Source organism: Alosa alosa, chromosome 17 (genome assembly GCF_017589495.1).
Source record: "Alosa alosa isolate M-15738 ecotype Scorff River chromosome 17, AALO_Geno_1.1, whole genome shotgun sequence".
Classification (NCBI taxonomy): Eukaryota; Metazoa; Chordata; class Actinopteri; order Clupeiformes; family Clupeidae; genus Alosa; species Alosa alosa.
Genome location: NC_063205.1, coordinates 12,272,290 through 12,297,970, shown reverse-complemented (window position 1 = coordinate 12,297,970; position 25,681 = coordinate 12,272,290). Strand labels below are relative to the sequence as shown.

At 41.4% G+C, this 25,681-nt stretch overlaps 1 protein-coding gene across 1 annotated transcript; it reads left to right on the top strand.

The window, feature by feature from the left end:
• Positions 1–430: 430 nt before the first annotated feature.
• On the top strand, positions 431–24,991 carry etnk1 (ethanolamine kinase 1). The gene is made up of 8 exons (XM_048268474.1): positions 431–727; positions 4,141–4,400; positions 10,249–10,389; positions 12,625–12,767; positions 15,873–15,956; positions 16,343–16,503; positions 21,722–21,795; positions 21,982–24,991. The coding sequence occupies exons 1-8, from the start codon at positions 581–583 to the stop codon at positions 22,052–22,054; spliced, it is 1,083 nt and encodes a 360-aa protein (XP_048124431.1). The 5' UTR covers positions 431–580; the 3' UTR covers positions 22,055–24,991.
• Positions 24,992–25,681: the final 690 nt, after the last annotated feature.

Sequence of the window (25,681 nt, the reverse complement as noted above, 5' to 3'; positions counted from 1 at the left end):
TTTCTACAGTGCAATATGCCAATTGCCTAGACCTAAACATAATTTTTTATGGTGAATACGTTTTTTTTATCGCTAATAAATGTATTTCTTTAGACCTTGGCACTCTCGAAAGGATTAAACACAATAAATCCAATTTTCAAGCAGTGTCAGATTATGGCAAATTGAAGAAATGTCTTTGGTCAGACAAATACTGTTTTAACATTCGTTTAGTGTCGACCTAGCTTTAGTAGCATGACCAATTCTACTTTTATCCTAGGTCTACTGACGCTATTAATGAAGAGGTGCTATTTTCATCCAAGCATAGTAGAAGTGATGCGTTGTCATACGTTGGTCATTGAAAAGGAGCCATTGGACAGACCGCTCACTGCAGAAGAGACGACTGGCGCTGTAGGCGGTGAGTCATATTTAACCAGCATGCACTGCGCTCATATTCCTGAGAGCTGTTCGAAGAGAGGCGTGGTCACGTCACGCCGCATCAAGATTGACCTGGTTTAAATCCACACCCAAGCCAGCTTGCATTCATTGAAAAGTGCATAGCCGACGCTTACAGTATCTTCCCGTGAACATACCCGAACCGATTATGGCTAACTATATTCATGTACCAGAGGGTGCTCCCGCTGTACCCAAATTAGATGTCACAGTAGACGAACACGATTTCAGAACTGGGGCGCTGAAACTCATCAAGGAGCTGAGACCCAACTGGAAACCATCAGAGGTCAAAATGAAGGTAATATTAATAACAATTTTCAATAGATTTAACCCTGACGTGCCGCCATTTCGCTATCAATGAACTCCGAGGGTCGTCATTCTGACGATTTGCCTGCTATTTGGTTGTTATATAAGGCAGAAACCAGACTCCTGGGGTTGCGCCTTTACTGCGAAGCGAAGCTGCGTCACCAGCGGCTGACAAAGTGGCAAGCGAGCTTACCGCCAAGGTTTCGTTTGCTCGCTTGGTTTCCAAGACCGTTGCTAGCTAATCAATGTTTCTAACAACCTCACAGCCACCTCGCGTTATTTGAGAAGTCATTGCGCTTGGATAGTCATGTTTAACGAATAGGCTTGTGTGTTAGCAGTTCAGTTTAATTTAGAGTTTTCCCCACTGACAGGGAGATAGCTAAATCCAACCCCAGCAATGCGTTTGTCGCAAGAATTTATAGGGCCTTTCACGAAATGTCTTGCGAACTGGCTTGTCAGTGAGGTTTGCTCCAATGTATGAACATTACAATGTGTCACATACAAGTTGCAGCTGCAGTTAGAATGGAATACTTTGTAACTTGTGGTAGCTCATACCACACATAGCCTAGCCTTTTTCTTATTCGAAGAATTAATTATTATGGATGAATTCAGATTTTCCATTGAGCTGTTATTTTCACATAGATGACCTGTTTTCATTTTTAAATAAATCCCACATGTTTGCGTGCAGTAAGTTTCCACATGAAGTTTTAAAATGGGTTCCATCTAGGGAACAGCACACAATTGTTTCAGAAAATATAGCCTAATTAACATCATAACAAGGGGTGTATGGCAGATGCCACAGAGAGTGTAGTTACATAACAATGCAGTTGTTAAAATTATTCCGTGGGCTACACTGCACCCCACTTTATTATGGTCCCTGAAAACGACTTTGTTACGTAAGAGATGGCTCCATGAATGTTTCATAGCAGCAGAAAGCAGGACCAGTTACTCATGTTTTCCGCAAGACAGTTTCACTCTCTTTTCATTTACCCAATGTACCCAAGTAATTTATGTGCACTGAGTCCTTAGAACTCTTTTTTTTTTTGTACACAAAATATGTTTACCTAGTCCCCTGAAATGTCATGCCATGGTAAGGCTGATATTTGAATGGAGATTAGTAGAAATTTGCATATACTCCAGCTTTCAGTGAGTTTTTCTGTTTGTTTATTTATGGCCTAACCTTAAGCGCAGGTCCACAGTCACAATAGTTTTTCCCAAGGGAATACACACATATCTCCCTTATTCACATACGGGCAGGTTTGTATACCTGTCAACAGAGAGGTGCAGCAGTGTTTCCCATACATTGACTTATCTGTAGTGGCCCACCACAGTATCAACATTGACCACCACACAATGATTTTCTATGTTGTACTAATTTATATGGGATGAAATCCTTTCATTTCATCTCTCACTCTCTCTTATTAGGTTATGTGCAAGCATACAAGAAGCAGTATCCCTACGCTAACCTTAGAATACTGTTGGGTCGTCGAGGTTAGCACACTATAACGTTACAGCTACTTGTCAATATCGACTTTTCGTGCAAGGCAAGTATATAGGCTATTCATTTTATTGACTCCGACAGAATGTTTGATCAACACTCCCGCACCTCCGTCACCTAGCACCACAAATACAATTCAGTTATGTGGGAAACACTGTGCAGGTCTCACTGATCCTACCAAAATACAAGATGTGAGTTGTGACCCAATTCCTGAAAAGTTTTCAGTACACTTAGGCTAGGCTACGTATAGATCAATAAAGATGCTATGAAATGCAGTGAGAATGGTCATTCTAAAGTGTATGATAAAAGGTTATAATACTATAATCCTAGTGTATAACACATTTCTACACGTCTGTTTCAGTGTTATTGCAAGATGCACAGATGAGTGACCTTGTGTAAACACAGAAGGGGTGTGTTACACTTCAAATAGAGTAGTTTGGACAGTGAGAGGCCAAAAGAGTGTTGGATTATGTGCGCACTTGCGCACGCGAGTGTGTGTGTGTGCGTGCGTGCGTGCGTGCGTGTGTGTGTGTGCGTGCGTGTGTGTTTGTGTGTGTGTGTGTGTTGGATAATGAGTTAGAGGCCAAAAGATTGAGTTGGTGGGTGTGGTAAGGGGGTGGGATATGGAAAAACAAAGTGTGTGTGTTGTGCAGTTCATCAGTGATGTTCAAAAAATTGTGTACTCAGCACATGCCAGCTATCGCAGACAGACTTCCGCCGAAAAATAAAATTCCGGACATTCCCGTCTTTTCCACTGAATCCCTGATAGTGTACACAATTAGGGGCGGAATGTCAGGCCTCTCAGAAATGTGGGTGCTGAGGAAAACAATGAATCATGGGAGGGGGAAATCACTGTCTGCCCCCTCTTTGTGTCTGGGTCTAATACCTCCTCATGTGATCCACGTGGCGGGAAAGGGAACGGGTCAGTGCAGACCCAAACACCAGCCAGACACTGTTTTTCCTGACCGTTGCGAATTAAAGGCACACTACGTAGTTATTGTTCACTAGGGCCGAGGATAACACCAACGGGTCCCAGGATGTAGTTCATTTTGTTTGTATCAATAGCCATTAGCAATTGCAATTTGATTTCGGGACAGTTGGCTAGCTATCCACTTAAGGATTAAAAAAGTAAAGCTTTGCTTATTTGTATCAAGGGTACGACTTATGCAGGACAGGAATGGAGAGTGCATTGAAATCAGGTGATTTGGAACATGGGTCAGTTTAGTGCTGCAGCAACTGGTGTGAAGTTAGGTCATGATTTGGGAGGCAGCGGGGCTGGAGGGGGGTGTGCCTAACTTCTCCCCAGACGAGGTGGGGATATGGTGGGCTGTGAATGTCGGCGTCATGGTAATTGGATCAGCATCGGACTCAGGCGTTGGCGGAGAAGCAGAGGCGTGAGGCGGAGGCTTATAGTGTGAGCTCAGGGGTGCAGCCAAGCTGAGGACCAGCCAAAGGCCTGAGCTGCAGTCCACACGTGTGAAAGTACCTGAGTCTCTCTCTCTCTCTCTTTGTCTCTCTCTCTTTCTTAAGTCAAAGGTTATTAGCATTAGAGTAGCCTACAGTGTTGCCAAAGCAACCACAAAGTAAGGAAATAAAGGCATTTGAAGAAAAATAAAAGAAGGTAAAATACAGCAATCTGAGTGTTCTGTAATGTGAATACAGAAAGAACAGTTGTACATTGAATAGTAGTACAATTAATAGCCTGTCTCTCTCCTCCAACATTTCTTTCCCTCTCTTTTCCTTTGGTTGTCTTTTCCATCTCTCATCTTATCCCTCTCTCTGCTCCCTCTCTTTCTGTTTCTCTTCCTTGTTTTTCTCTCTTTCCTCTTTCTTTCATTCCCCTCGTCTCACTCAACTCTTGCACTCCCTGATTTCTCTCCATCCTCTCTCTCTCTTTCTCTCTCCAGTCCTTCACCGATGGAATAACCAACAAGCTGATTGGTTGCTACTTGGGCGGGGCGATGAAGGATGTAGTGCTGGTGCGCATCTATGGCAACAAGACCGAGCTGTTTGTGGACCGCGAGAACGAGGTGAAGAGCTTCCGGGTACTGCAGGCGAACCGGTGTGCTCCCCAGCTCTACTGCACCTTCAACAACGGCCTCTGCTACGAGTTCTTAGAAGGAACCACACTAGAACCCGAACACATACGCAGTCCAGGGTTATTCCGGTAAGTTATGGTTATACTTAGGAATACTTAGCAGACCCATGTATCCAAAGCAACTTGCATTATAATAAAAATAAACAATGACAGTAAACAATACACCAACATTGTAAGAGCATGCACTCAGGCATGCTACAAGTGACAAACACCTATACAAGTCCACAGAAACACTGATTTGAATATGGAAATAGCACAATCTAGACTTGGAGCCTTGTCAGAACATTAAACTCATTTAGTGCATCATTATCTTCTTTTAAACCAGTGCTCGCCAACCCGTCGATCGCGATCGACCAGTAGACCCAGATAGCAGACGGGCATTGAAACTATGTAGAATCAACATTACATTGTCAACCATAAATCATTGAATCAGTGTCGGATTTCGATGTTGATTTAACATCAGTTTGCAACCTCAGTTAATATTGAAACAATGTTGATTTATTAACTATAGACCATCGGAATTTCAATTGTATTTCAATTAAAATAAATATTGAAACAATGTTGAAATTACAACCAAACTAAAGATCAATGCGATTTCAATGGTATTTCAATTCATATTAAACCACAGTAAACCACTATAAATCTGGCAAAATATTGGGAAATTCATACCCTGCTTTATCTACAGCCAGGATACATTTGGCTAGGCCTAGGTATGTCTGGTTTAGGCTACACAAGCTTGCATAAATAACCATTGACAACTTGTTATCAGTTTGAAAAGCAAGTGCATTTATTCACTCTTCTTCATTTATAAATTCCCGTGTGCTGTGCTTCCCTGCCATCTATTCAGTAGGCCTACGGTTGCAGTCAGCCTGACCATCCAGTTGAGTGAAGTGGCACCTAACAGAAATAGAAGAAAGATATACAGTGTTAGATAAATATGTTAAACTGAAGGCTACTTACAAGTGAAACTTTAGAATAATTCTATGTACATTGTAGCCTAACTTACAAACTCATTCATGCTTGAGCAGGGTCGGACTGGGAACAAAATTCGACCCTCACAATTTTCCCCCGCACCCCCCCCCCCACACACACACACACACACACAAGCCCACCGATACCAAAATCCCCCCCTGATTCCCCCCCATAAATAACAAACACACAGTATCATGCTGTAGCAACACTTCATAAACTGAACCCAAACATTTCGATTCGGACCTATAGGTTATTATATAATCAGTATCGTAATTTCTGTCAACTATGAGGATCTCCATGCATGTCAAGCAAGACAAAAGGTCAAAGTCTGGTCAATTGTGATAGAAATGCTATAACTTTAGGCTTAGGCCTACTCATTAAAATCAAGAGAGAGCCCACTACCTGTATATTGTAACCCAAAACTTAAAGACATGTCAAGATAGGCTACACAGTGCAGCTACTGGCCATTTTGGTGCCCTAACTGGTGAAATACAGTATTAACCTAAGTATGTCATTATATGGCCAACTATAAAGATGTAATCTGCCTGTTCCCAGGGATGGGTAGTATTTCTGAAACATGTAATATGTGTTTCAAATGCAAAATAGTAATTTTGTAATTTTAAAAATACTGCAAAATACTATATGTGAAAAACACAAAAAGTAGATGCTACAGACAGGTGTAATGAATAATTGGTAATTAGGCAACAATGGTTTATGTTTTTATCGCAATAAGCTAATGTGAGAACAGCTGTGTTCAACAACACTTACAGCTTTTCAGTGACGGCTATTGCTGAAGCATCAGCTCTGGTCTGAAGCACTGGTGTGAAGTGGCAGTGCATAAAGTAAAGATGAGCAAGTTGACCTGTGCAAGTTCACATAAGGACACTGACAAAGGCAACCATGTCCCATTGTCTCCATGCCAATCTTTAACAGAAAAATGTCAGATATCTCAACCACAAAGACATCAATATATGGTAAGGTGTTGAGTGTACCCAGATAGGTCAGTCACTTAGGCCTACCATATATCGTCACAGGTGACAAGCTGATCATCGCAAAGTGTTGTGCTAATGCTGGGAACAGGGATGGGCAAAAATACATCAGAATGTATTTCTAAATAAAATACCTAATACCCTCATTTTTAATGTATCAAAATAAACTACAAAATACAGTAGGCCTAACCATATTACATTATGTATCAAAATAAAATACTGTATTTTTGTATTTAGAAAATACTCAAAATACTTTTTTTCAAGGAAGTATGGAAGCACTGCAAAAAAAAGCTTTTTTTTTTATCCCAAACATTTAGCCTATTAAAACTATATAGTAAAAAACAATACAATTTGGCCCCTGTCGTATACCATATGCAAGTTCATGTAGTGTGATCAAAATTAGGAATAATTCAAGAATTTACATTTACATTTAGTCATCTAGCTGATGCTTATCCAAATGACTGACAGAGCTTTCAATTAACCACATTATAATCAATAGGCCAAAATCATAATTGTGTATCTGTGCCAAAATTCGTAATTCAAGTCCAGTGCAGAACTGAATAAGAAAATCATCTATGTATCTATGTATACATTAGAGTATCTATGTATCTTGAAGTTCCAGTATGTGAGAGACTTGATGTGCCTTAATATCTCCAACCTCAAGTATGCAGCTAATAAGGAAATATAATTGTTATTTAATTAAACAAGGTGAACTTCTCCCCACTGTGGAATGCAGAAAAGGATGCTACAAGGAAGGGAATTCAAACACACTGAATACCTCATAACATTTTTCTGTTAAAGATTGGCATGGAGACAATGGGACATGGTTGCCTTTGTCAGTGTCCTTATGTGAACTTGCACAGGTCAACTTGCTCATCTTTACCTGCGTACCACTTCACACCAGTGCTTCAGACCAGGGCTGATGCTTCAGCAATAGCCGTCACTGAAAAGCTGTAAGTGTTGTTGAACACAGCTGTTCTCACATTAGCTGATTGCGATAAACATAAACCATTGTTGCCTAATTACCAATTATTCATTACACCTGTGTGTAGTATCTACTTTTTTTGTGTTTTTCACATTTAGTATTTTGCAGTATTTTTAAAATACAAAAATGCACACCAATAAAGTATTTTGATACAAAATACAGAGCCATTTCCTTCAACACAATAAAATACAAATGACAAAATACTATTTTGCATTTGAAACACATATTACATGTTTCAGAAATACTACCCATCCCTGGGAACAGGCAGATTACATCTTTATAGTTGGCCATATGATGACATACTTAGGTTAATACTGTATTTCACCAGTTAGGGCACCAAAATGGCCAGTAGCTGCACTGTGTAGCCTATCTTGACATGTCTTTAAGTTTTGGGTTACAATATACAGGTAGTGGGCTCTCTGTTGATTTTAATGAGTAGGCCTAAGCCTAAAGTTACAGCATTTCTATCACAATTGACCAGACTTTGACCTTTTTCTTCTTTAAACAAAATTCTGGCTATGATTGTTCCTTGTATTGCATCATGAGCCATCACTGCACCTATTGCATTCTACTGTAGCCTTAAGCCTAGCTCAGTCATTATGTTGTACCACATCACCCTCCATTAGAAGTGCAATGAGCTGCATTGAGCATAATAAACTGCATTTAGAATTCCAAATCCATATTTCTAGATATTTTGGTAAAAGTAACTTAAAAGTAATACAATAGTGTAATGCCTTACAATTCAGAGACAGTAATATTATAATGTAATGAATTACTTTGAAATGACAGTAATAAGTAATACATAATATATTACGATTTTGAAGTAACTTGCCCAACACTGATTAAACCACATGTCACTGTTTGACTAAATGAAAAATATAGGCTACTATAAAATCATGTAAGTAAAGACTATGTTAAAGTGTTGTTATCTCATTGACGCCTGTATAAGGGGGTGGATGATGTGATATTTTTGACCTGATACATTTGCCTAAATAAAAGGCCTTAAATTGGAAGTATTTTACCTTTGATTTTCTTTTGACGCTTCAAGGTAGATCTTGCCTTTGTTCAGGGCGAGGTTAGGGATCTTGGGCTCAAAAAGGTTGGTGACCACTGTTTTAAACCATACAACACCCTGTCATGCAAGCTATGAGATCTTTTTTTTTAGGGGGATACTTTTTTTTGTTTCCATTTGGTTAAAATATGCACAGTTCCCAGAACATATGCCAAGAGTTATATGAATGCCTTAAGCAAACGCACAAAATATACAGCCCACGGTCATAGAGGAGGTTATGTTATGGTAAGGTAAATGCTTGAAACCTGTTCAATGGTATTTAGGCAGTTAAAGAATAGCCCCAACATACTGTACATGTGAATGGCAGGAGCTGAAGTTAACTGTGTTATTTAGTTGGCTTTAAAATATGCACACTGGAGGTGGGCCCATGCTATCGAAGGTATGCAGTCGTATTTTAAAATTGAACCTGCATGAGATAAAAAAGACCTTTCACCAAACATGGATTACACGCAGCCTAGCTCTCAAAAGTCCCATGACTAAAAGGGGAAGGACATTTACTAGACAAAACTTCCAGAAGTTTCTCAGGGATGTGATTGTGACTAACCAACTAGACCACAGGAGAATGATCAGAAAACCCTGGAGGAATATTTCTTTTGACAACAGTGTATCATTTTGTCAATTGTGTCAGTTTTCTCAGCGATGTTTATCAATGTTGCACACACACACACACACACACACAAATGTGTAGCCATGTTTGTGGAGTCATTGTTATACTTCTACTCTTCATAGAAACACACACACACACACGCACGCGCACACACACACACACACACACACACACACACACACACACACACACACACACACACACACACACACACACACACACACACATACACATACACAAATTAAAAATGTAACCATGTTCAAACACTCATGGTTCAAAAGACGCATAGTACTGAGGGACGTGTACCAACTAATACAAGTCACATAGATCTCTAGTTATTCAAAACATAGATACTATCAAATACAGACCACCCCCTCCCTCACACTCTCTTTCACAAACACCCAAACACATACACACACACTCACCTACACACATACACACACAAACACACAAGCACACTGTATTTTCCCTTCATTGACACCACCAAACACCAGACCATGGTCTCCTCAGATTACAGTTTCAACTAACCAGTTGCTTCCCATCCACACACACACACACACACACACACACACACACACATTCTTGCCATGCCATTTCCTTTGTGTATAGCTGCCAGTGCACAGGGTGTCATTCATAACCCCCTGCCTCTCACTGCTATCTCATGTCCAGTTCTGAGCCCCGTTTTACACAATGCTTCTATATTTACATTTACTTAGCGAAACCCTGTTCATTAGTCAATTGAGCTAATTTGAGAGGATTATCTTGGCTTTTTATCTCCTTAGGCCTAAGACACTAGAACATTCTCTTGAGTATTCAACAGGCTTTGGGCTTGTGGCAGGGAAACTTGCTGGCGAACAGTGTGAGAAGCTGGTAGAATGTATGTTATGCTGGTAATAACAAATCAAGTAATATGTGATTGGCTGAGAGCCTGAATGAAGGAATAAATGATGTTTGCTGGATATGATGTACAGCTGGATTAGGCATGCCTTGATATTATTATTATTGAGTGATGACGTGTAATCATAGACTGTATATATAGTATAGTTATATACAGTCTATGAGTGTAATGATTAGCCATAATGCTTAATGATAGCGGCAACAAGTTGTCACGCATCACTTCCAAACTTCCTCTCCCCAACCACTGCCAGAATGTAATTTCAAGTACCTCTCAGTGGAAACAAATGTACCAAATACCGGTATATTTTTAGATTGATTTATGAGTGGTTTAATTGATAAATGTTTGTAATGCTCTAGAGTGTCAAATGTGTCTTATGTCTCTGTGTCCTTTTCAGGCTAATAGCATGGCAGCTAGCGAAGTACCACGCCATCCATGCACACAATGGCTGGGTGCCGCAGTCTGACCTCTGGTTTAGGATGGGCAAATACTTCTCCTTGGTGCCCACCCACTTCCAGGACCCAGCCCAGAACCTTAGGTACGTACAGGGAGGGAGACGGGCCGAGGGCACTTTTTAAAATATTTTTTCTCTTTTACATGTCTTGCTTGACTGCTTTTTTGCCCTTCTCATCTTTTTGCCAATATTCTATCTTTTGGACATTTGTTCAATTGAGTCTTTTTTTTTTTTTTATATCTCTTAATTTCTAAGTTTTTGTCTCTTACTTTTTGTTTATTTCCAGTCTTATCTTTATTTGTTTTCCTTCTTTCTTACGTGGTGTGCCCCTGCATTATGTATACAAACACTGACACCTTCCTAACCACCTTCCTAACATCAAATGGGTATATTGATTTCTTTCAATCTGGTTTTTCGGGCAAATCACAGCACTGAAACAGCTGTTATTAAAGTTTTAAATGACATATGCCTCAAAACAGATGCAGGCAAAACATCAGTCCTAGTGCTACTGGACCTTAGTACAGCATTTTAAACGTTGATCACAACATATTATTACACAGATTAGAACACTGGGTTGGATTTACAGGTACAGTTATCTACAAGGAAGGAACTTCTTTGTTGCCATCGACAACTGTACCTTAACACAAATGTCCTTGACCTGTGGTGTTCCCCAGGGGTCAATCCTGGGGCCACTATTATTCAAACTCTATATGCTCCCACTTGGACAAATCATCAAAAATAATTTGATTTCATATCATAGCTATGCAGATGACACCTACATTAACTTAGCTCTGTCACCAAATGACTATGGTCCCCTTGATTTTCTTTGTCAGTGTATTGACCAAGTCAGCAATTGAATGTCTCAAAATATTCCTCAGTTGAACAAAGAAAATACTGAAATAATTATATTTGGTAAAAAGGAAGAAACACCTAGGGTTACCTTTCTCCTTGACACAAAAGGGTTCAAAGCAAAGGATACTGTTAAAAATATTGGTGTATTAAATGACATTGATCTAAATTTCAACATCCACATGAAAGCAATAAAATGCATCCTGTTGTTCAAAAACTTTCAAAAACTCAGTCTTACTGAGTATCAGCAAAATGAGTTTGGAGCATTTATTTTGAGTAAAATAACTACATTGTATTGATTAAATGACTCTGCTCCACAAGCAGACTATAGTGAAAGAACTACTTGCAGAGTAATTTAAAAGATGTAAATCAGAAGTGTAAACCCAATGACTGCAACTGTAACTGCAAACCTTTTTTTTGCAGCATTATTCAATAATATCAGACCTCTGAGCATTAGAATGGCCTATTCAATTCAATGGAATTTTCTGCAGCATTCTGAGAAGCTGTGTGATAAATCAAATGTCTGGCCTGGAACAAGATTGTGTAAGAGTCGTGCACACTCAGCACATAGGCAGTTTCCTTGTGCGTATGATTTTGGCCCGAGCAGCGCCGTTGTCCTCAACCACCCTGCTCTGGCCCTCAAAATATGTTTATACTGAGTCCCACAGAAGGGCTGCCAGATGAAACTACCAGTTGCTGAAAAAACATACCAGGATGGCGGTTGTGGGCCATCAAAGCCACCACACTTAACACATTCCAATGCAGGGTCATCCCAAGGTCACTCTCCAGAATGTGCCACACGGGTCCATATACCAGTGTCCAGTACACGGATCTGGCCAAACATGGGTACTGGAGGAGCAACACTGACCACAACATAGCGAAACAGAGGAAATGCATGCTTGTAATGCCCGTGCTTGAGTTTGTTTAAATGGTCAGAATGAGGTGGAGGCGAAGGCTGAATAATGCCATGCCTTTCCACTGATGGCTGGACGGTTGGAAGGGCTTTGTGTAGAATGTGAGTTATCACCTGTGGCTATTGCTGTAGTTATGTAATTATGAAAATGAATAAGAAGCACATGATAATCATCGAAATGGGCCTTGATGCTCAAAGTCCAGATGGGAAGTCATGATTTCACGTGAGTGTGTGTGTGTGAGTGAGTGAGTGAGTGAGTGAGTGAGTGAGAGAGTGAGTGAGTGAGAGTGAGAGAGTGAGTGAGTGAGAGAGTGAGTGAGTGAGTGAGAGAGAGAGAGAGAGAGAGAGAGAGAGAGAGAGAGAGAGAGAGAGAGAATTTGGAGTTGCTTAATGCCTCCAACATTATTTGGATCTTACCAAGGAACTTGCTTTGGATCTCTTTTCTCGCTTTGGATTCTCAATCTTAATTGCTAATCCTGACTTGTTAATAATATGTGCACGTGTGTGTCTGTGTCTGTGTGTATGTATGTGTGTGTGTTTGTGCGCGTGTGCTCCAGGTTGAGCCGTGAGGTACCGAGTGCACGCTGCCTGCAGGAGGAGATGCTGTGGCTGAAGCAGAGTCTCTCTGGGCTGGGCTCTCCTGTGGTCCTCTGCCACAACGACCTGCTCTGTAAGAACATCATCTACAGCCAGACAGGAGGTGAGTACCCCACCCCTTCCCCCTTCCGTCGTGCCCAGTGTCCCACCCCACCCCACTCCAATACCCCCTCAACACTTCCAAACTCCCTCGACCCCACCCCAAAAACCCCTCCACTGCTCTCCCCGTGCCTGTGTACCTGGCCTCTCAGGTAGGCTTGGCTTCTTATGAGTTTTCCAGCCAATCACAGCTTGAGTTTGAACAGCCTCCTCCCTGTCCAGCCAATCACAGGGCCTCCTTAAGAGGGAGGATTTCCAAGTTTTTTTTGGGAAGGGCTGCACTGTATGAGGAATGTTGAAAACAGTCACTGCTACATGTAATAGAATGCAGAAGGGGTTTGTGTGTATGCTTGCACACAAGTGTGTGTGTGTGTGTGTGTGTTTGTTTTCATGGTGATGCTTTCATATATATTTTTTATTTTTACTTTTTACACTTGATGTTTTTTGTTGGGAATGCTTTCATTAGTACTCATTAACACAAGCCGCCGGATGATGTTTGTATGTGAGGTTGGAAAAAAGTTGCAGAGGGTCTGCACCAGAGACCCCAGTCTAGGAGGGGGACCAGGGTACTTTTGAAGGAGGGGGGGGCAATAGTTGTGGGAATGGGGTTGGGGGGTTCAATCTCACAGATCCTTGATTCTCTTTCCTAGGGGGTGTGTCAGCAGCCCAGGCCTGGGGGAGCACACACACGGGGACCTCACTCATCGTTTTGCGCAATCCACAGTAGAAGTACACAATGTAGAACACTATGACACCGCAGCATATAGAACATCACAACTAAGACAAACACAGTCCTGGCCTCAGGAGAACTCTCACTGTATGAGGACGGCAGCCTAGAAATCACAAGAGCCAGAGAACTCTCAGGAGAACTCACAAGAGCCAGAGAACTCTCAGGAGAACTCTCACTGTATGAGAATGGCAACCTAGAAATCACAAGGAATCACAAGAGCCAGAGACCCAGAGAGAGAGAGAGAAAAAGAGAGTGTGAGTGAGAGAGAGAGAGAGAAAGAGAGGGAGAGAGAGAGAGCTACTTCCTCTGCAAAATGTTTGAGCCCACAAAGCTTCTTCAGTCAGAGAGAAAAAGAGGGAGGTGCTTCAGTCTGTTTTTTTCTTCTTCTTTTTTAACTGGAAGAATAAAAAAAAACAAACATCTAAAAGCTTTCCTCCCCCTGGCTAAAGAATGTTAACATGTTAGGCAGCAGCAGCCTTGCTGATTCTGGGCCTTGAGTACTTCCCCATCACTATGAGCTCGAATTACAGGCCCCTACACGCAGTCAAAACAAACCAAAAGCAATGTGCGCCGTGAAGCATCATGTCAACAAAGTTTCAGACAGAGAGAGAGAGAGTGAGAACAAAAGTTAAGATCCTCTCACCACTGGCAATGCACAGGAAACCACCAAGAGTTCTATTTGCATAGTGGCCGCCGTGACGCCCTCTGATTGGGTGCTACACTGACCAATGGGAAAGCCTGGTTTCAGTAGGTGTGTGAACAGGAGGTGGAGAAGGGAGGTGGAGAGAAAGACGAAAAACAAAACGGAGAATTGTTTGGTGGCCGTGAAAGTGGAGGAGGATGGAGAGGAGGGCAGGGGGGTGGAGGTGGACAGGGCTGGGCTTGGGTTGACGGGGAGTGGGGGTGTGGTGGGGGTGGGAGGGGGTCTGTACAGTGAAGGCTGTGTGTGTTCTGTGACAGATGTAAGTGTGTTGCCCCCAAAACGGTCTCCTCCGTCTGCTGCACAGGGGCATAGCCACTGGCTGGAGGTGTTCAGTGGCGTTCCGCTAGGACCACTCTACGCCCGGTAACAACCTCACGTGTCTCTCTCTGCTGACCCAAACACACTCATACACACTCATACACACATGTTTACTGTAAGCCATAAAACTCTTCACCTATTCACCAACACACTAAAGACTGCACTGGGAAAGTACGATATATAAGTTAAATCACAAGTGTTTATTAGCTTCTGGGTAATAATGATCAGGAAATCAGTATGAAATCTGGCTATAAGTATAACATTTAATGCAGGTGACAAGAGTAAGGCTTTGTATTGTGACATCATCTCTGGCAACATCTCAGGAATGAACTCGTGATCTGCTTTGCACTGTGAGCTTCTCACCTGTAGAGGGCACTGTTGCCCACAAGTCTTTTTTTTTTCTCTCTCATTCTGCATGGCATTTTTGTTTATTAATAGAATCGCTCATCACTCAGCTTTTGCTATGTTGCCTTTTCCTGTCTTGTGTCTGATGTGTCTCTCATGTCAACAGCAGGACTACCTCATTTCAACTCTCTAGCTGTTGCATTTAGTGATGATTTTATTTTTTTCTACTTCTTCCCTCATCTGCTGTGACCACCGTTATTGACTTTGTGTGTGTGTGTGTGTGTGTGTGTGTGTGTGTGTTTGTTTGAGAGAGAGAGAGAGAGAGAGAGTGAAAGAGACTGTGGTGTGCTATCTGTGGCCATAGAGTGGTCTTTTAGAAAAGTTGGCCAACTTACAATATCTCCCTCAACCTTTAAGTCAGTCTTTCTCTACTTTTCCCATGACCAACTCATGACAAAAGTTCTTCATCCCCTTGTTGCTTAGATACAGCAAACATGCCCTTTCCAACAATCCCTGTGTTTTATTGCACAGTTCTTTAACATTTCCCAGAAAGACCCCTTCTGGCCTAACTTAGCATGACTGCAGCCGTGCCAACAAGTTTGTGCTAGTCTGTCTTTCTATCTGTCTGTGTGTGTTTGCAAAGCTGTGTGTCTGAAATGCCTCTCTAACTGCATCTGCCTCCTGTATTCAGCATGTATGCACTCTTGTGTGTGTGTGTGTGTGTGTGTGTGTGTGTGTGTGTGTGTGGCGTGTGCATGGGTGTGAATTTTGCATATCAAATGCCACTCTTAACGACACCTGCCTCCTCTTTCCAGCATGCAAACCCTTACTCCGTCCTCACCAGACAAAAAGGCCTCTCTCACTCACCAACATGGAGGTCACCTTGCCTCCAGTCCCTGAGTTTAGCTGACATGATTGCTAGAGCTCTCCCATGTACCACATTCCAGGGCAGAGCCAATGTGTGTCTGAGACTCCAGTGCCTCTATTTCTAAACACTCTGCCTCTTTTCACAGGAAATGTCAAGTTCATTGACTACGAGTATGCAGGCTACAACTACCAGGCCTACGACATCGGAAATCACTTCAACGAATTTGCAGGTAGTGCACCATATTAGTGATAGCTAATAGATTAATATATTAACCATGACACAACACATATAAGTGCATACATGTATGATGATAACTGGATAGCTGTAATAGAAATATAATACACTGTATAAATTATAGCTGAAAGTAGGCCCCTTCCCCAGTGTGAATGTTACTGGTCTCTCCTTGCTACTGCCATCTGCTGACACTGTGGTGGTACTGCATTCATATTGCCAATTTTTGAAATCCTGTTGATGAATAACTTGTTATATAGAAATACAAGAGGTAAAAGAAAACTACTACACAATCAAGACCAGTCTTAAAAATAAAACAAACAAACAAACAAAAAAAGCATTTGTGGTATGGCTAAATGGGTGGGTTTCCTGTGTGATTGACAGGTCTGAGTGATGTGGACTACAGCCTGTACCCTGGGCGATGTCTGCAGCTGCAGTGGCTCCGGGCCTACCTGGAGGCTTACAAGGAGCACAAGGGGCAGGGCGGCCTGGTGACCGATACCGAGGTGGAGGTGCTCTATGTGCAGGTCAACCGCTTCGCTCTGGTGAGTACACACAATATGACACTCTCCATGACCCCAACCTTTGACCCCACCCAGCCACCACACACTCACACACACACATCCACTCTCTCTCCAGTGTATGCATACAGCCCACAGATGAAAGGCTTTTCACTCTGCTCGACACCAGTTATAAGTTAATGTACCGTCAGAATACAATGAATAATTTATTGGTGATGCCTTTATGAATTATTGTTACAGTTAACAAGCTAAATGCAACAAAGTATGTGAACAGCTTTTTTAAAAGACTCAGTGGCCTGGATAAATTCCTTAGTAACTAACTTATGACCTCTATCTAACTTATTAACACAGTTAATATTTTACATCAACCGCTCAATAGTATCATACCAACTATGACTTTAACGCTACAGTGCACAAACCACAATCATGTAATTCCATAATAGAGGGTAGGCCTACCATGTAATGTCACAGAGCTGTCTCTCTCCAAGGGGAAAATCTGTTAGTGAAGACCAGTGCTACTGTGTTTATAATGTCCACACAGCCCCCCACCCCCCCACCCCCCCCAACACACACAGCCCACAGTTCCAGTGAGGGATTAAGTGTTTGATCAGCCAAGGAAGGCCGTCATTTTAAACCACCCTGACCTTTCTAATTGCTTATCCATTTTTTTGGGATTAAACATTAGCTTTGAAGTCTGGTTACCACAGTGATGGCTTAACCGAGGGAAACAGGTGGAGTACTAAAGTTGGTGTACGAGGTCACACTTCAGCTAAATTACTTCTAGTACCTTCTTTTTGCATAAAAAAACTGAATCTGTTTTTACTGACACTAGTTTACCAAAATAATGCAATTACCTTCATGACAAGCGGAAGTATTTCTACCGGATGATTAAGGCAGGGAGAGAGCAGTATAAGACACACCACTGCAGTGTTGACCACAAGCAGTTAGGACCAGAAAACATTACATTACATTTAGCAGACACTTCTTGACCAAAGTGACTTACATATGTCAGCTATATTACAAGGGATCACATTGTCCCCAGATCAACTTGGGGTTAAGTGCCTTGCTCAAGGGCACAACGGTGGAAGCCGTGGATTGAACCGACAACTTTCAGGCTACTGCACGCTAGCCCAGCTCCTTAACCACTACACTACACACTTCAAAAGTCTATATTTAGACTGTTGTCTTTTATTTTCTCTGTATAATCTGTTGGAACACAGTCAGCAGTGGTGGAGGAAGTACTGAAACTCAGTACTTAAGTAAAAGTACAAATAAGCAAAGAAATATTTACTTTAGTAAAAGTAAAAGTACCACAATGACGACCCTACTTAAGTAAAAGTAAAAAGTACCTGCTTTTAAATGTACTTTAAGTATTAAAAGTAAAAGTATTTGCATAATGATTTATTCTTTTAATATCTACATTCTAATAAAAACATTATTATGGGCTTTGTGACATTTTAATTAAGCTAGTTTTAGGTTATACTAGGCTAGATAGTTTTAAGCTAATGTACAGTAATTGTGCTTACCATCTGTGGCACAGTTTACATTTTGACTTACAATTCTGGAGAATGTAATTCTGGTTATCTACTAGGGTGATCTGCTAAGTTAATTTAATATCATTCAGCAAAACACCTTAAGTTTAACGGGGTAGACAAGGGAAACGTCCGATAGATCCTAATGCCAATTCTGCTGGTCCCAATTGAACAGAAAAGTTGTTGAGAAAGATGTCTTTATGATGAGGTTCAGTTTCACTTGCACAGACGCGCATAGACATAGAACGAGTGCGCACATTACTACCCCCCAATTTTAGCTTCTTTATTTGATTACACACAATTACGAAATATTTCCTAATCTGGAAAATGTTTAGTTTTTGGCCAGCGGTTCTATAATAGTCTACCATTCATTTGTGCCTCAAATGATCAGACGTGTGACAGACGCTTGACCATAGCCTGTAACTTCGCTGCTCCGCGGACTAGCAATCTCATCGGGGAGGAGGCCTTAACGCTGCAGATAATAGAGAGAAAGGCAAGCATTATGCTCGGGGCACAGAACACATTTGCATGTCCAGTGTAGCCATGGGTCTGGTGAATATACTGTAGCCTACAGAATGCAGATGGCTACAAGCTCACGCTTTGCCTGGTCTAGACTAGAAGTCTATGTTTCAAAGCTTTGCCTGGTCTAGACTAGAAGTCTATGTTTCAAAGGGGCACGTAGTGCTCTAGAATCTCAACCCAGCCCCCTGGTAAAACAAACGTGTTTGTCAGAGACAAAAAAACTGATCATAAAATGTAGCCTAACGTGAAAAGGAACGATGGTGTTGTAGAAATGTAGCGGAGTAAAAGTACAAATAATTGCTGCAAAATGTAACGAAGTAAAAGTCAAAAGTATGCACTATAGATTCTACTTAAGTAAAGTACAAATACGGGGAAAATTTACTTAAGTACAGTAACAAAGTATTTGTACTTCGTTACATTCCACCACTGACAGTCAGTTTTTGGTTGTTATCGACTGAAGATTTATTGAGCTAACCGGAAATTCTTCTAAAACACCATGTCGTTACAACTTGCACTATAACTTGTCAGAAAACGAAAAGCATGTCTCTGATTACTGAAGTCAGTGGAACTTATTACGCCTATCTTTACAAAGTCACCACAAAGGTCACTTCCTGCTTTACAGGAAACTCTTAATTAGGTGTATGTGTGTATGTGTTTGTTCGCACTCACGTGTCGACTGTCTCTTTTAATCTTCCAAGAATTCCATCTATGCTCTTTCAAGTCTACGAAACGAGATTGGCCCTTCAAACGAGCAAAACATCATTAAAAGATGTAATTCCTCCCTCAAACTTTCATACGTTCAAAATTAAATAGACAATAGACATACAGCCTTTCCGTTCAATCAACAGGACTGAGAGGGCAAGCAATTGTTTGGAAAAGATTTTTCAATTTTCCCCCTATTTTGTCAACATTCCATGAAGACAGCGCCAGCTAGATTGCCTCAGCCTCATCAACTACTGTGATGAGAGAATGCGTTTGAGAGAATAGTCAAACTAACCCCCTTCCTTCAGCCACTCCTCCTCCTCTCCTCCAGCTGAGTTATTCGACCTTGACTACAAAGGACATGGAGGACAAAATGACTTGGTGGTTAACTCCTTAGTCGAGATCCCCTCAGTATTGTTCTTCTTTGAAGAGCACCAAGGCCTCATCCTGTTATTGGAAGTGCAGTTAGTATGCAGGCACGTGTGAGTCCTTCACCAAGTGGAGTTATGACGAATTGAATAGCAGCATTTTTTGTTTGCTCATAATTGGAATTTGGAAAAAAATGTGTCTTTACTTTGTGAAAGGTCAGTACTCACTCTGTGGTATTTTAAAGGTTTATTTAATTTTTCCGTGAGGTTGGTGGCTCGAGCTGAGTGCCCCCTGACGTGGCTGGTTGGATAGTGCACATCATTTCTTGAGAGCTCACAAATGCCTCGGCTGTTTTGGGAAGGTAGTGGGGTTTTGTTGATAAAACACGTGCTCTGACCTTTAAGGCCTGTTTGAGGAAGTTGAGTTTTCTGGCGCGCAGAATTTGCTTGTTCCACACCAGAGGAAAAGCCCGAGAGTGAGAGAGGAGAGAAGAAAACAAGGAAAAAATAATATGAGAAACTGCCTGGTCATCGTTATTTAATACGAAATCCCCAAAAGGGAAACGCGACGTGGAGAGCGTGTTGCTCTCTTCTAATGATCCCGACCTGACATTTGCCATATCTGTGAGTGCAAAGGATTCTGGGGGTTTTGTGAAACATGTGCCACATTCTACAAGTATCAGGGCTTTCAAAAGGTTGTGACACCCAACCTACGCAAGTAGCAAACCTGGTAGGTCTGTCTGGAAAAACAAACAAAGCTCAGTACTCACGCTTTTTCCATCGATTTAGACTGACTTGCTGAATTTCCATAAAGGGTGATTGATTCTATCACTGAAATATTTTTTAACCAAATTCAATTATTTTATATGGCAAGTAAAGTGCTGCATGCCTTGTCGCTTAGTTCATTCACTACCATGCTGAATGTTCAACTGACTAAACAATTGATTCTAAGGATTAAGTAGGGATAATATGGTGTGTGCTCAATTTAATTTTGTCCTTGATCCTAAAAAGATCAAGAATGCAGTTTTGTTGATGTTAGGAGCCAGAGTCTAGGTCTTTGAGCTTGATTTTTTTTACTTGAATCTGGACTTTCCTGAGTTGTTAAAATAACTGTGTATTAAGTAAGTAGGAATTTGACCTTGACTTGACCTAGAGTGACTCCAGATAGATACTATAATGACTCTTTGTAGTATTCTAAAGAAGACTTGGTAACACTTTACTTGACGGTATCTACATAAGAGTGACATGACACTGTCATAACCCTAAAACTAACCCTACCCCTAACTTGTCATGACAAAAAACGAATGACGCTTTGACAGAAGCGTTATGTCATAAACATTTATGACTTGTTTATAATGTTTATGACATGTTCGTGACAGTGTCATGTCACTCTTATGTAGATACCTTTAAGTAAAATGTAACAGAAGACTTTACTATTAGATATAAAAATACTGCGCTTATATTCTCAGAAATGCCATGTTTTTCTGTATGCCTCCACTTCAGAATTGTAATCATCATCATTGTAGCAGTAGTATCAGAGAGAAAGATGGCCATACTTATTGGAGAAGGGCCTCCTGCTGCCCTGGCAGCACAACATGTCTTAAAATGTCACAACATGAGGGACATGGTATAGAAAAGAAAAAAAAGACCTGTCTGTGTTAACAGACACATACATGTTCCTGTGCACAAATATATACATATATATGTACTCATGGACCCACACACGCACGCGGACACTCACTCATATGCTATTGTTGATTCTGTCTTCACGTGTTTACCTGCATTGCTGTATGTCTATTTTCTTTCTTTTGTGACTACTGTGTTATCTGTAACACTGGCTTTGGCAACACTGTATCTAAACAGTCATGCTAATAAAGCTCCTTTGAATTGAATTGAGAGATAGAAAGAAAGTGATTGCACTGAGTGAAGAGATTATGATGTGCTTTTGTAAGCTCTCTCAGCATGCATGGTAGCAGCATGACATCAATATGATGTTTAAGGAAATGTCTCCAGTGCTGTTTTTGATTTGCCATGGGCTGTATGGTGACTAGCATGCCATGGACAAGTATGGCGGAGCCCCAGTTCATTGTTTTCCCTCTTGTGTCTCCTCTCCTGTAGGCGTCACATTTCTTCTGGGGCCTCTGGGCCCTCATTCAAGCCCAGTACTCCACCATTGACTTTGACTTCCTGGGGTGAGTTCCTAACAAAGGCCTTTACCATCATTCACTGTATTCTGCATCTACGTAATCTTCGGTTTTATGTTGTAGTTCAGTAACGGTTTTCTGGTAATAGGGCTGATCTCTCTCTTTCTCTCTCTCTCTCTCTCTCTCTCTCTCTCTCTCTCGTCTGTCTCTTTCCCTCCCTCTCATCCACCTCAGATATGCCATTCTTCGCTTCAGCCAGTACTTTAAGATGAAGCCCGAAGTGATGGCCCTGAACTTTCCTGAATAAACCCGAAGACAACTGTGGCCTCTCCCCAGAGTGCTGTGCCCTCTGAAGAACAGCTTCCCCTAGTGGACACCATGGCCAACTGCATCATTGCCCTACTACTGGTCTCAAAACACCCATAACATCACCACAAAAAAGAGAAATGAAAACACGTGAGGCGAGTGGAGGAAGTTAGTGTAAATGTTTACACCATTATAAAGCTCATCGACTTCTCCCTTTCGCAGACACACACTCCAGACATTTCTCAGATTATAAACACACTGTACAGAACCACTAAACTGAACTAACACAAACGCACCCACACACACACACACACACACACGCACACACACACACACAGTTTAAAGGATTGACCAGCACACCTCCCGTTATAAAGGGCACAGAGAGGACTGGCCCCTACAGACCTCCCTCACACCTTTGCTCCCGGTTCTGTCACGCCACAACGCCTGGCACCGGACCAACCTCGAATACGCTCTCACCGGACCACGATACTTAGCCAAGCCAACTGGACCAACTGGACTCCCTCCCCCTCCCCTCTATGAAACAGCTACACCTGTTTCTCACTTTGTTTGACCGGTCCACATAAGGCCTTTTCTAATCCTATGTACTTCTACACTGATGAGTTATAGATGATAAATAACAAGACTTGGGGTTTGGGCCAATGACCACTAGTTTTGTGAGTTTTGTGAACGAACTCCACCTTAGTTCTGTATGTTTACACGCGTCTGTGAGAAGGGATTTGGCGTCCAGCAAGCGGCTATCTGTTAGCGGTGTGAGTGTTAGCGATGATAATGTGTGTTACTGTAAGTGGAAAGGGCAGATACAGCTGCAGTGGCTTGCGCATCTGCGTTCACAGAAAGACATGGAGATTGTGAAACGCTATGGTTATCTGTTACTGCGGTGATGGGATATGTGTTATTTGTTTCGGTTGAGGTTGTGTGTTTTGTTTTGTCTTACTGTGCTGTATGTTTAAATGCAGTCAAGGTGTCATGCATTAATCAGGGACCAATGGCTTGCAGAAGATAATATTTCTGTTTTTATTTCTCTTTCTTTGAGAAAGGTATTTTTGTCATTTCCTGTTGACGAATCACTGTGATCCTCAGAAACTAAACGGTTTTGGGTTTTATAGTTTTTTTGTCACCTTTTTCATCTTCCCCACCCACCTCCTTTCTTTTCACTTGCTTCCTTGTTTTCACTGTGCTGGGGTGAAGAGTTAAGGTGATGGTACCTGGGGAGACATTTTGAACAATGTTACTGGACAGTCACATGACCGGTTCCTAGTGTTCCGATTGGATGGCAGAGACAAGTTGCCCCACTGACAATTAAGGATCCTCAGATTGAAAAACAAATGTGACCCAGAAACTCTGCCAAAATGTTGCCCTGTGTATCCTTGCCATCTTGCACTGTACTTTTACAGAGAGAAAAGCTCCCTCTTAGAAGTTAGTTAGACTTAGTCTGAGCCCTCATGGCCGTCTGAGTCTGGCCCAGGTCTGGCTCTGACCCAGCTCAGTTCTGGTTCTGATCTGGGCTAGATTTGTTCCAGTGGTCACTGCCATGAGGACCAGGAAACCTACACCAAAGTGCTGAACTGTTTTTGCTTGTACATACTGCACATTGTATTTTTCCACCTAGAATTAACAATGTATATTGACTTTTTAAGATGACAAAGTGGAAGAGGCAGTTTTTTTTATACCTATTTAAATGAAACTGTGTTTTGAGAGGACTTTTGCAGGTGTGTAGGCGTGTGTCTGTACTGGATGTTGTGTACAGTTTGGTTGCCTTATTGAAAAGACCATTGTTCATTTTAATGCCCAACAACATTTGCAGTTCGTTAGATGACGGTTGTTATGGTGACTGGAGGAAGGGTGGCACATCTCACTGTGAGGTCTTGTGGTGAGTGATATTATGAACACGTTTGACCCTCACCTCGACCCTTACTGGACACAATAACATCACAGTGTCAAAAGCACAAGTGCCACCCCATGACTCCTGTACGACGTCATTTGTGACATGATGCCATGACGACCAGGTAGTTATTTTTAGAGAATGCTCTTTGAAGCTGATGACTGATCACACACACACACACAAGTACACACATGTGTGTCTGTGTGTGTGTGTGTGTGTGATGGGGTAGTGAGTGCTCTAATGAGTATCTAACGATTCACCTCTCTCGCTTCTCATGTTTGTACTGGAGAATCTTTTCCTTGTTTCTGTTATGGACCTAGAATGAGATTCATGACTATGCCTCAGATTTCCACATTGCGCTTATTCTAACGTCTTCCTTTCTTTCTTTATGACAACATCTTGTTTTTCTACCAAAATGAGTGTATGACTTCCATTTGAGTGGTGCTTTGAAATCATTCCAAGCACCTGACTGCTAGCCCTGTTCAAGCCTCTTCTCTGTAGCAAACATTCCACCTGGAATGTTGAAAGGGCTTGTCCCCCTTATCGCTCACACTCTTTGACACACGTACACACACACACAGACAGTACACATACACACACACACACAGAGGAATACACGCTTTCTGTCATTAAGAATCCAAATACCTTCTTCATTATATGTTTGGACCATAATATCTGACCCTCATCCATTGTAAAGGCAAACTTGTTCAGCCAAACTTGTTCAAAAGCATCTCTGTTGAGCTTTTCTCTTTGTCAAAAAAGGCCCTAAGAAATTACTCTATGGCATGTATAGCTTATGTGGATATGTACAGAATGAATATCTTATTTGGCTTGACTTGTGATGAATGTGAAAAACTGTAAGAAGTGTACATAGAAAAGTGTCGTGCTTTTTTTTTTCTAAGTAGCCTATGCTATCAAGTGAAATAATCGGGAATTTTAAACTAGTGATGAAAAGTAATGGAGACTGTGAAGTATGTATCATTTGATTTTTCTGTATACAAGTGCTTGGAATTAAAATAAAAAATAACTACCCAATCTTTGCTTTGTTCTATTTTCTGTTTAATTGGTCATAAATGAAAAAAGATGCCGCAGAAATTGAACTAGCTGTCAGCAATTCTTATTAAAGAGGTATGGCGTGAAAGTACACAATACAGAAATACAGTAAAAGAAAGTTTCTCTAATCAAAACGTTTCTCTCTCTTCCTCCCCTCTCTCTTACAAACACACACACACACTTTTCTGCATTTCATCCATGCGAGAGGCAAAGTATAACAATACATCCAAACAGAATTAGCAGATAATTCTGTATCTCGTTTGTCTTTATGTGTGTGAAGTTTTTATTTATTTATTTGGTGGAATGTAATAATTACAACAGCCTTGCAGTTCTCACAGTCAGTAATTGAATTACACCACCCCACCCCCATCCCCCTCTCTCTTACTCACACACACACCCTCACCCCCAAGGGTTTCTGTCTTAATTATGAGATTCAATATTGTCTGTCGACGCGATAGCTAATTTTCATTTCACTTAGGGTCACAGTTGAATTCTCAGCTGAAACGCTCACTGCGCAATGCTGTGCGAAACTGACCTCACATACACAAAAACAGGCTACAATATGGCTTTCAGGGTACTAGGTTGTTCATTAGTGGTTAAGTAACACACCAGTTTATTCCGCAAACATCACACCTGTTTTGAAGTATGCACACAGACAATATTGTATCCTAC